Source organism: Panthera leo, chromosome E1 (assembly GCF_018350215.1).
Source record: "Panthera leo isolate Ple1 chromosome E1, P.leo_Ple1_pat1.1, whole genome shotgun sequence".
NCBI classification, from domain to species: Eukaryota; Metazoa; Chordata; class Mammalia; order Carnivora; family Felidae; genus Panthera; species Panthera leo.
Genome location: NC_056692.1, coordinates 34,643,177 through 34,655,497, shown reverse-complemented (window position 1 = coordinate 34,655,497; position 12,321 = coordinate 34,643,177). Strand labels below are relative to the sequence as shown.

General features: G+C 60.5%; 1 protein-coding gene across 1 annotated transcript; it reads left to right on the top strand.

The window, feature by feature from the left end:
* The first annotated feature begins 4,476 nt into the window (after positions 1-4,476).
* Positions 4,477-10,932, top strand: WFIKKN2 (WAP, follistatin/kazal, immunoglobulin, kunitz and netrin domain containing 2). The gene is given in 3 exon segments (XM_042916890.1): positions 4,477-5,341; positions 8,051-8,450; positions 8,453-10,932. Coding segments are annotated over 3 exon segments (1,719 nt in total). The 5' UTR covers positions 4,477-5,140; the 3' UTR covers positions 9,571-10,932.
* Positions 10,933-12,321: the final 1,389 nt, after the last annotated feature.

The following is a 12,321-nucleotide window of genomic DNA, read 5'->3' as shown; positions in this document are numbered from 1 at the left end:
GCCCCAAGGCCTGGGAAAAGTGGAAACAGGGGCTGTGGCTCTCCCCCAGCAGAGGAGAGCAGTGGAATGGACAGTCACTCTGCAGCCCTGTGGTCTTTTGGCTTCTACGCGTCCGTGTTTGTCTTGGCTGAGAGCTGTTTGGGGCTTTTTGAAGCTGATTCCATGAAGGCAAAGCTGGAGGAATCAGGACATGGGATCGCAGAGGAGGGAGCTGGAAGGGGCCTCAGATGGGGAAGCAGGGGTGGTCGCATAGTGAACTGATGGCAGACCAGGCTGCGAACCCAGGACTCCTGACTCCTCGCACAGTCGGGAGTGCTCAGCCTGAGCAACATGGAGCTTCCCATGTGGGCGAGGGGTCCGACACGGGGCCGAAATCCACTGAGCACCTGATGCCCACCTTCTCCAAGGAGGCGTCTGGGGGCTCAAAAGTGCCCAGAAGTTGTGTCTCCTGTCCTTGCTTCCTGACACACAGATCTGTTCAAACACTGACCAGCTTCCAGGGACTCAGCCCCCTGTCCCGGGTCTTAGGGGCAGGGGTCTAAGGAGGCCAGGCCGGCCAAGGGGGCTGGGCTATGCCCCACCACAGCCAACCCCATAATTCTCAGATCTCGATTCAGTGTTGCCTCCCCCGAGGCCCAGTGGGGACCCTCCCATGTCCTGCTCCGCACAGATGCCTGGAGTCACGTGTCCCACAGCTGAAGGCTTCCCCTGTTCGCCTCCACCATCTGCTGAGGCCCCATAATTATTCCGAAACCCAGTGCAGTCTCACTCGGAGGGGAGAGTTCACACAGCCCTGTAATGTAACCCAGGCCCGCGGCCGCTCTGGCAGGGGGTCCCCAGCTGGGTAATGAGCTGCCCGCTTTATTGAATTCCCTGGTTTTGGTCTGACGAATCACAGCCTGTAGCCAATGCAGCCCGGGCCTTCTGAGAAGGCCTCTGAGCACCCTTGCTGGGGACTGCTTTCTCCCCAGCACCCTGCTTCTTGGCTTCTTACATTCTTCCTCCTCCCACAGAGGTTTAAAGCAAGGATCAGGGCAGGGAGGCTCCCAGGGGGTTGGCCTCCCCCAGCCATTGGGGAGAGAGCGTGGCTGCCTCGGGTCCAGGGGCCCAAGCAGGGTGGATCAGCGCGGGCTGCTGCTTTGCCTTTCCTGGGGCCGCTCCACGCAGAAGCAAGACCTGCCGCTCCCACCCCCACCCCGTCTCCCAAACCTACTGACTTTCCCCTCACCTCCCCTTTCTGGAGGCCTGGGCCCTGCAGAGGGAGGGCCTTGGCCGAGGAGTCGGTGCTACGGGCCAGGCCTTTCCGAGGGGGAGTGAGTGCCGGAAAGCACCTTCTGTGCTCCATCTTGCCTGCTGCTCAGGCTCTGGGACCCACCGTGCCTCACATCTGCACAACAGCAGCCCTGGGCCTCTCTCCCCTTCCCTGGCCCCCCAGCACTTGTAGGGACCCCCCCCCCCCACCAAGATGGCCCTCACTATCCTCATCATGCATTTGCATGCTGTGCTCTCTCTGTGGACAAGGACGGTCATCTCTGTGTACCTAGGAGTAAGCACATAGTAGGTGCTTTAAAAACCATCAAGGAAGGAAAGGGGGAGGAGATGCTTCGAGAGGTAAGAGGTTTGATCTGGGTGTCCCCACATGTGTGGCCGGTCCCCAGAGGGGAGAGGCCTGGGCGATCTGGGAAGTGGTGTTCCTGTGTTGTCCCGTCAAGGCCCCCGCGGCTTGGGAGTTGTTATGTGAAGGGTGAGCCTGAGGTCAAGGGTCACCCAGAGCCCACTGTCCGGGGTGGCTTCCTGCAGCTACACCTAGAGTTGGCCTTGAACCCACCCTGGAGAGGGTGAAGGGGCTGTGGCCGCCCCGCCTCCGACCTCCGCAGCGGTGGGAGCCGGAGAGAGCTCTTCCTGAGTTCAAGTCCAAGCGTGCCCGCCGTCCCCCCGGGGAGGGGGGGAAGGCAGGTGACACTCCGGAGGTCAGGGCCCTGCTCAGGTGACTCAGCCCAGGCTCCGCTCCAGGGAGGCTCACACTGGCTGGTGGGAAGGAGGCCTGGGGGATGGTACCAGGGGTGTGGTGAGGGTGGGGTCCCTGCCGCCCTCCAGAGAAGACAGACACGAAGCAGTCAGATCTGAGGAAGTGTGGGAGGGGCCCAGGAGGACACTTCAAAGTGCTCCCAGAACAGCTTATAAACAAGCTGGGCTGGCGGGGGTGGCCAGCGGGGGACCTTTCTGGAGGGGCTGGAAGCAAGCATGGCTTGTGTGAAAAGCATAGGACAGGGGTGCAGCAGGGAGGGTGGGAGCCTCGGGACCCTGGGCAGGCCCAGCTAGCCGCTCGGTGACTCGGTTTCCTCTCTTGTACAATGGAGGAGCTCACAGCGACATCTCCCGGGCTCCCTCCTGGGGCTGGCGTGAGGGTCGGCGGGATGATGTAGGTGAAGACACCGTGTGGGCTCCGAGCCCTGATCAGATGTTATTTATTATTCTGAGCTGTGTTTTGGTGGGAGACTTGGAAGGGCTGAGAGGGAGAGCTGGGGCGTTGTAGGCCCCTTCTTCCCCGATGCTGTTTTGAAAGTTCTCAGAGTGGAATGGCCAGAAATGGGGCCCTGGGAGGGAGAGAGGCCCGTGGCCCTTGACAGGGCTGAGCTGGGAGGACACAGGCCTTTCTCAGTCAACCCCAAGGAGTGGGGGGTGGGAGGGAGCCTCCCCGTCTCTGCCACCTCTGCTCTGTCCCCACTCCCCTGTCCCCCCCATTACCTCTAGTGGTCTCAGGTGACTCCCCAGAAACCAGTCTCTTCTCCCTGGATACTTGTCCCCAAGTAACAGGGCCGTGACAATTCCTCTAAGCCCTGCTTAGAAATGTGTCACCGTCCATTTCCCTCTGTGATTTCAAAGGAGGCTGCACAAACTGCATTTGTCAAGTGCGGGGCTGAGGCCCCGCTCCGAGCAGCTGGAACACGGGTTTATGAAATTACAGGCAATTCAGAGCAGCCGGCGTCGCCACTGTCTGGCTTCATTACGGGGACCGGCCTTGGAGGGGGAAGTTTATTCCAATGATTTAGGGAATTAGGACCCGACACCCTGTATTAGCTCTTTGACATAAGCAGAAAAGACAGATCTTGCGGAACGACCCGCACTGTGGGGAAGGATGGGTACAGGCAGGGAAAAGGCCATACACCACGCCTGGAGGAAGAAGAAAAGTCTGCAGGGTGGAGAAAAGGGTTGTGCTTTTTCTACAGTCAAATTAGATGGCCAACACTAGCCCTGAAGGGGAGAGTGGACCTGGGAAAGGAGGGGCCTGGGCTCCGGACTCAGTTTCTCCGTCTGTGAAATGAGAGCACTGCTGGGGGCCTTCCAGGTCCCTTCTGGCTCCGACTAGTGCTGGGACCACGCCATCTAGTCTCCCTGGGACACAGCATCTCGGTCGCCGCTCCTCAACTCCTGTGTGGTTTGGCCTTTAAAAGGTACCTCTCTTTTCTGGGGATCCGTCTCCCCGCCACCTCTCGCCCTCTGGGGGTCAAGTGACCAACGCAAAAACATTTTGGCCAGCTCACTTTTCGGGGGCGTTTGACATACCTGCCCTTTCCTGTCAAACGGGAGAGACATGGTCCCTAACCTCCCGGCAGCTTCTGACTCTCTCCCTGCCCCCCTCCACCAAGACAGCGTCTGATGTTTCACCAACTGCCCCTCCGGCCTGTAAAAACCAGAGCTGAAGCTGCACCTTAACAGCAGTCCTGACAGCCAGGTGGGGGAAGGGAGGTTCCCAAAGGCCGCTGCCCGCACCCCGCAAACTGGCCGCCCCGTCTTCCCGGTCGACGGTGGCATCCCATAGCGCTGTGCGACGGGGGGTGAGTTGCTTAGCCTCTCTGGGTGTCTCTTCCTCAAATCTGCCACGAGGGTAGTTGGTTGTGAAGATGAAGGGACGTGATGTGTGCGGAGAGCCTGGCACATCCTGAGAGCCCGGTAAACACTAGCAATGAGTATCACTCTCACTGCCCACGGTGGCTGACCTTGGGCGAGGTTCTCCAGCCCGGAACCTTCTCCTTTGTAAAGTGGGGGGAAGTGACAGGACGGCCGAAGTACCCTGCACCGCTGGAGGGCTCAGGGAACCTGTGTGGTGGTTCGCGAGGGCGGCCCCGCCGCCCAGCGCTGTCCTGAGACACTCACCGCGGAGGTTTTCTCGGAGCGGACGAGTGTGTCAATCGAGGAGCGAGGAATGTGATAGGTCCCGGCAGCTGGGGGAGCCGGAGCATATCTGGTATGTGTCTCTGGAATGATTTGGGGGCAATTCACCGAAGTTGGAACTTGAGCCGTGAACTGCCCGGGACAGAGAGATAGGGAGCTGTCCGAGCGCACACCCCCCGCAGGGGGACCTGGTGCGGGGGCGGGAGGCGGCTTACACGGCACAGCGCTGCTGCTCAGGCCCGCCCTGGAATGGCCGTGAACTTGTTGTTTTTCCACGTCATTTGCTCTCAAATGTGCTATCGGGCCAGGCGATGCTAACCCTGTGGCTGCAGGTCCCTCCTCGTAACAAGCGATTGTGTGTTCTTCAGAGGTGGCCACGGGGAGGAGGGGGCCCGGCCCGCGGAGGTGGGGGAAAGGGAAACAAACCGCTCCTTTACAGTGAGCTTGCGTGTCCCGGAGCCAGCTCCCCCCCAAAGCACATGCCATTTCTGGCCCTTGAAGGGGTTAAAAGGCCTCCTGGAGTCAAAAACAAGCAGGTGTCCCACCGTGCCAGATACGCCGCCTAAACCGCTTCCAGCTTTTTTTTTCCCCTTCTGCAACAAGTCTGTGATCAGCCACGGGACAGAGGAGCCAGCAGCCCGCCTGTGACAGGCATCAGGTTAGCTCGCTCCCACTTGGGTGGCGCGCCCAGGATATAAATCCAGGCTCGGGCCCCCGCCGCGGCTCCTCTCCCTGCACACTCAGGAGAGGGAGTTTCCTTGCGAAGACCTTTCCTTTATCTGAAGCCGCACGGCCCAGCGGGCTGCACTGACTTGTTGGAGGCAGCCGGAGGCAGCCCCACCGAGGAAGCCTGCTGGGGTGGCGGAGAGGGCAGGTGTCTGTAGCCCAGAGAAGGACAAGGCCCTGAGGGGCTCCAGCCCCTGGTCTCGTCCCAGGGGAGGTCTCTAGCCACGATAGACCGATCATGTGGGCCCCGGGGTGCTGCCGGCTCTGGTCCTGCTGGGCGCAGGTGACAGTGTTGCTTCTGCTGCTGGGGGTGCCCCTGAGAGGCCTGGCAGTGCCACCCATCCGCTACTCTCACGCTGGCATCTGCCCCAACGACATGAACCCCAACCTCTGGGTGGACGCCCAGAGCACCTGTAAGCGGGAGTGTGAGACGGACCAGGTGAGTGGGAATCCAGACGCCGGACGCGGACCACGTGAGTGTGTTAGTGGGGGCCGTGGGCTGGGGAGGCTCAGGAGCACCTGGCAGGGCCCAGGAACACAAAGGAAGTTGGGCCCCAGGCCGCATGGAGATACGTAGGGCGTGATGTCTGTCCGGGTCCGAGGCCCCGATGAAGAGGTGGGTGTGATGTCCAAGCCCATCAGGGATGGGGAATCCTGGGATTCCCAGTCTCGTGTTTGCCGAAGGCTGCTCGGAGCCAGAACTAGGCCAGGCGTGTCGTGTGGTCTGGTCCAGCCCTTCAGCCCTCCATCAGCAGGTGAGAGCAGACACTCAGGGCAGTGCAGCGAGCGGCACAAGGTCCCGTAGCCAGGGATGGGAGGGTGGGCATAGAAGCTGCGTGTCTCTGACAACAGAGTGAGGCCTCCAGGCCACCTGCCCAGGGGTTTGCACCCTGACCCGGAGATCAGACCAGGCTGATGGGGAGAGTAGGCAGGAACAGCTCTAAATAGACTCTCTGGTTGGCCCTGGGAGGGAAGTGGAGTGAGCTCCAACCTGCCAGCTTCCTCGGTCCTCCCTTCTGCTCTCATCAGAGCAGCCTGGGCCAAGCAGGGCAGGGCTGGGGTTAGAGCAATTCTCTCCCGGCTCCCGAGTCCAAGGGCCATTCCTGCCACTCCCCACAGGGGATGGAGAGTGTGCTGGTACCTAGCAGCTGCCTGGACAGAGGCGCTTCCTGCCGGCCTGGCCAGTTCCTAGGGCTCGGGGCTGGGCTGGGCTGGGCTGGGCATCACCGGGGCACGGGAGAGACCCTGGTGTGGCCTTTTCCAAATGCATGGAATCTCCAGAAAAGCCCAAGATAGCCCTGCAGAGAGTGGCCTCTGCCCCATGGTGTCCAGGGGACAATTGTCAGACTACTCGGGCCAGACGCTGGCAGTGAGCAATGGTGGTGACGGAGGAAGGGGAGATAAGGAGTGTGGAGGCAGAGCACTCCCATTCAGCTGAGGTCACGCGGTTCACTGGCTACATTTGCAGGGAAGTCTGTTTCAGTGGCTCAGGCTGGCCTGATAAATCAGGTGGCGCGTGGGACAGGGAGACTCTGGCTGATTTGGCGTGTCTTGGGGAAAAGGCACCTGTGTGGGGCTCGGGATTCATGAGCCTCTGGGTATATTCTGGGCCCTTAAGCAAAAACTGTTCTAAGAATTCCTCCTAGGTTCCCTGTGCCCAGAGACACCTGCCCCTGGTCTCTGAGGACCCAACCTTTCAGAACCATCGGGGTCCTAAAGGAGCTTCCTGGGCCAGTTCTTAAGGAATTTTATGACCCCCGGGCCAAGGAGCCGGGTCTCCTGTCTGTTCCCAGTCCCTCCTGCCCTCCAGCCCCCACTGGGTCTCTCGCCCTCAGACCCCAGCTCCGAGATTCGCCCATCCCCGGACCAAAGCCTCGCCTGGTGTGGCCCAGAAGTCTATGCCAAGCAAGGGCTGCAAAACAAAGTCCCCATTCTGAGCCGAGAGGGGAAAACAGTAAACAGGTCAAGCGGGCAGGCTCCACACAGCTCCGGTGGGGGATTTTTTTTCCCCCCTCTTAGCTGATGTGGAATGTCAAAGAGGCTGAAATAAAAGTCAGAACCACAAGAGGCCAGCCCTAGTGGGGAGTAATTCACAGAGCCACTACCAGGGCGAAGGATTAGGACCGTTGCCCGCCTGCCCAGCGAGTACGATGTGTTATTGTCGAAAACACCACGTGAAGTCCTTGTTTGTGTCGGCCCCAGAGCATGTTGCTAATTTCGAGGAATTAAACTAATGCCTTATGTGGCTCCACAGAGAATCAGGGGGGATTACAGCCTAGTAAGTCCTCGCTGACGGCTTTGCTGACCTTTGCCACCCAAGGGGACTGTTTTCCTTGTTGATTTCCCCATGAAACGTCCCACACGTCGGAACTGAGCACCTGGGTCTGGCACAGCCCTCCGTGGTGAGACCTGGCATCCTGGGCCTGTCCGGCCTGTCCCTCCCCTTGGCTTTGAGCGAATGCGGTCCCTTCACAGAGCTGTCGTTCCTGACGTGTATGTGTGTGTGTGTGTGTGTGTGTGTGTGTGGCTGGCCTCGAACTTCTGCCCCGGAGGTGTCCGATTTTTCCTTCTTAGGGTTTGGTGTGACCTCTTCAATTCGGCCAGGGCGTCCTCACCCCAGTGGAAAAAAGACAGAAAGGCAGGCTCATTTGTTCCAAACTAGACCTCAGAACCCCATCCACCTGGAGCTTGAAGCCCTTTTCTGCCACTTGCCGGCTCTATGGACTCGGGCGTCACTTCTCTGAGTCTCTGCCTTTTCATCTGTGAAATGGTAGTAAGAAAACTTCCCCTCCCAGAGGTACGTGGCCCGCCTCTTCTCACACTACTGGCTGTGTGACCTTGGGCAAGTTACCTAATCTCTCTGTGCCTCAGCTATCACTACCTGTCAGGGGAGGATAATGATTGGGCCCACCTCCCGGGCTCGTGATGAGCCTAAGTCAGCAAGCAGAAACGTTCTTCGTGCCGCCCTGGCAGATAGCAGGAGCTATGGATACGCCAGCCACTCTTACTGTCAGCACGTTTGGCTCACGGTAGGCAGTGAACAGATACCGGCTCCCTTCCACGGGAACCGTGGGATAGGGGTGGGGGAAGCCTGTCCGCTCTTCCGGCTGGTCCTCACTCAGGCCTCTCGATCTGGCTCCCTCTGCAGGAGTGTGAGACCCCCGAGAAATGCTGCCCGAACGTGTGCGGGACCAAGAGCTGCGTGGCCGCCCGGTACATGGACGTGAGAGGCAAGAAGGGCCCGGTGGGCATGCCCAAGGAGGCCACATGCGACCACTTCATGTGTCTGCAGCAGGGCTCCGAGTGTGACATCTGGGACGGCCAGCCCGTGTGCAAGTGCAAAGATCGTTGTGAGAAGGAGCCCAGTTTCACGTGTGCCTCCGACGGCCTCACCTACTATAACCGTTGCTACATGGATGCTGAGGCCTGTTCTAAGGGCATCACGCTGGCCGTCGTCACCTGCCGCCACCACTTCACCTGGCCCAACACCAGTCCCCTGCCGCCCGAGACCACTGTGCGCCCCACCACGGCCTCCCCGGAGACCCCGGGCCGGATATGGTGGCCCCCGCTCTGCTCAACCACCCCGTGCACCAGTCGGTCACTGTGGGCGAGACGGTGAGCTTCCTCTGCGATGTGGTGGGCCGGCCCCGGCCCGAGATCACCTGGGAGAAGCAGCTGGAGGACCGGGAGAACGTGGTCATGCGGCCTAACCACGTGCGCGGCAACGTGGTGGTCACCAACATCGCCCAGCTGGTCATCTATAACGCCCAGCCCCAGGACGCTGGCATCTACACCTGCACGGCCCGGAATGCCGCCGGGGTCCTGCGGGCCGACTTCCCACTGTCAGTGGTCAGGGGGGGTCAGGCCGCGGCCACCTCGGAGAGCAGCCCCAATGGCACGGCCTTCCCCACGGCCGAGTGCCTGAAGCCCCCCGACAGCGAGGACTGTGGCGAGGAGCAGACCCGCTGGCACTTCGACGCGCAGGCCAACAACTGCGTCACCTTCACCTTTGGCCACTGCCACCGCAACCGCAACCACTTTGAGACCTACGAGGCCTGCATGCTGGCCTGCATGAGCGGGCCGCTGGCCGCGTGCAGCCTGCCCGCCCTGCAGGGGCCCTGCAAGGCCTACGCGCCTCGCTGGGCCTACAACAGCCAGACGGGCCAGTGCCAGTCCTTCGTGTACGGCGGCTGCGAGGGCAACAGCAACAACTTCGAGAGCCGCGAGGCCTGCGAGGAGTCCTGCCCCTTCCCGCGGGGGGACCAGCGCTGCCGGGCCTGCAAGCCCAGGCAGAAGCTCGTTACCAGCTTCTGTCGGAGCGACTTCGTCATCTTGGGCCGGGTGTCCGAGCTGACCGAGGAGCCCGACTCGGGTCGCGCCCTGGTGACCGTGGACGAGGTTCTAAAGGATGAGAAGATGGGCCTCAAGTTTCTGGGCCGGGAGCCGCTGGAAGTCACCCTGCTCCACGTGGACTGGACCTGCCCCTGCCCCAACGTGACGGTGGGCGAGACGCCGCTCATCATCATGGGCGAGGTGGACGGCGGCATGGCCATGCTGCGGCCTGACAGTTTCGTGGGAGCGTCCAGCAGCCGGCGGGTCAGGAAGCTTCGCGAGGTCATGCACAAGAAGACCTGCGACGTCCTCAAGGAGCTTCTGGGCTTGCACTGAAGCCCCGGCCCCTCCCCGGCCCCCTCCCTGGCCCTCGTCCACCCACCCGCCCCCGACGCCCCTTGGTCCAAAAGCTGGGCAAGGTCAGGTTAGACGGTCTTAGGCCAGCAGGGAAACAGCAATCGGTGAAAAATGGTGGAAAAAATGGCACCAGAGGTTCTTAGATCAACTAGTCTTTGGGTTCAGTAAGGGGCCCGTATTTTCTTTAGCTGAGGGGGACAAAAGGAGAAGCCTGTAGACGCACATTATTCCTGGTGACCAGTCTGCTTGTGTGGATGACCCTCTCTCTGCTGGCCAGCCCCCTCCGCTGGCTCCCCGTCCCCAGCTGGCTCCCAGCCAGGGGTCCAGAGAGGGCATCTGCACGGTGGTCACCGGAATCACGGAATGGATTGGTCTGCAAAAGGGGTAGGTGGGGAGAAAAGGAGGGCCCAGGGACTCGGACAGATTCCCCACAGCCGCTATGGGCAGAGACTGCTTCACGTGAGGGCTTGTGGGAAGTGGGAAGGGCAAGGCATGGTCTGACCCAGCACACAGCTGGCCCTGAGGTGGCGGTCAGCCCGTGCCTCGGCCAAATTGGCTCTGTGGTCCCTGAGGCCACCATGGCACCAGCAGAATACACATGTTCTGTGTTTCTCCTTGGCTTTATTGATTGGTTTATTGACGGTCGATTTATGAATTCAGCTCTGTTCAGTCCAACTCAGTGGGCGCTTTGTGAACACTTGCTGGGTGCCAGGTGCTAGGGCACAGAGAGGTATTAGTCACCGCCCAGCTCCTAGTTGGCTGAACGTGAATGTCCAGATCCCAGGGCTCCCACCCCCACCCCCACCCGGCCCGAAGCAGACCCATGGCTGGCCCTCCCCATTTGCATCTGCCACTGGCTCCCTCGGACAGAAAGCAGATAGAAGCCCCAGGATCTGTCCTGGTGGGAAAGGAAATATAGGAAGAGGAAAAGTCGGGGTTGGGGGGAGTGGGTAAGTGAAAGAAGGGAAGGAGGAGGGGAGACCGTCCTGGGAAAGAAAAGGAATGTTGCTCGATGCTTCCATCTGGTGGTGGCCTTGGGAGCTGCAGGGACCTGAGGAAAGCTCTAGGTGCAGCCCGGCAGGGCAGGTTTGAGGATGGGACAGCTTGTTGGTGACTTCTTGTTTCTGGACTTCCTGAACAGGACCAGCCACCCCCTCCCCCCAACCACCACACACACACTAAAGGACTTGAGAAAGCCACCGTCAGCTCTACATCTGCCCCCCATCCCTCCTCAGCCCTTCATTCTGTCCTGGCCCCTCCAAAGCTAAAGAAGGTCATTGTGGAGCCTTCCTCAAATGTAGGGAGGAAGATTCCAATTAAAAGCTCGTAGTATCAAAAGCCCTTCTTGTGTGATTTGTTTGGCTTAACGTGTGTGGGTGGGTGGGGGGGTAGTGTCATTTGCTCCGGTGACCTTGCAGGAGGGAAGTCTGGCCAACGGGACCATATATGGGTGACAGAGGGACACTAACATTCGCCCCACTTTGGAGCTCTGAGGCTCCTTAATGTGGTGCTCACCGCAGCTCAGGAAAGCTGAGGCCAGAGAGGCCAGGTGACTTACCCAGGAAGATAGGGGGCTTAGGCCCGGATGTTCGGACTTAGGTCCCAGGCTCCCTGCCCGTCACGACAGCATGGCGGGCCAGGGGCAGACTCCACTGATGGTGTCGTGTTTGGAAGCACGATGTTGGAGGAGATGTGAGTGGGGCAGGAAGAGGCAGGCTGCCCAGCTGTGGCTCCTTAGGGGGCCTCTGGGTGAGTCCGGGTCCCGAAGCCCTACATGTGCTCAGAGCACAACTCTCTGTTCCCAAAATGGGGACAGCAGCACCTTTGGTGTCGGGCGCCTGTGGCTATTCCCTGTCCTGGGAGTTGTGGCCCTGGCATGCCCCACATCTCGTCTGTCCCTGAGGCTGTGAGCCGGCAGAGCACCAGGGACCCCAGCCCCCTTTCCACTTCCCCGGGGGGGTCTTCCGGGAGGAATCCACACCCAGCCCCATCCAGCCTGGCCAGGTCTGGCCCATCCCTCCTTAGAGATAATTCCTGCAGGAAGGAGGAGGCCGGGATCGGGAGACAAGCTGTTCCCCGACAGAGAAGAGAGGCCAGAGGAGTGGGGGCTTCTCAGGTCACCTTGGGGAAGATGCTAGGCACAACACTTAGCCACCAAGGAGGTGTGAGCACTAACCCCAGGCCCCCTTCCTGCTTGGGTCAGGGAACCAGGGAGGTAGGGGAGGACTCAGCTCCTCACCTGCCCTCAGCAGTTTGGGGACGTTCTGCTGCACCTGCTTCTAGGCGGGGGTGCCCCAATAAATGACACACTGCCTTAGAGCCTGAGGGGTCAAGTGTCCACATGCTAGCACCTGTCACCTCCCTTCTCCCCGCCCCCTCCCTTGCACGGATATGGGGCCTGAGCCCTAGTGGCTGCCTGGTGGAGGTGTGACATTCAGGGGACACCGATTTCAAATCCACCTAGGTCTGAATGTGGGCTCTGACACTTTCCCGGTGCCTCTCGGAACCTCAGTTTCCTCATCTGTAAAACAGAGGGTGATAAGTGCACTTCCTGGAGACTTGGGGAGCTTGACCCTGTTAACCTTGCCAAACCGGGAGAAGGAGTCTGGCACAGATGGCTGTCCCCGGGCCTCCTCCTTGCCCTTAGCAGCCCCCTGGCCAAGAGCAGGCCCCCGGGACCTAAAGCCCTCGCCGCATCCTGTGGGGCCTGGGGTTTCACGGACGCAGTGA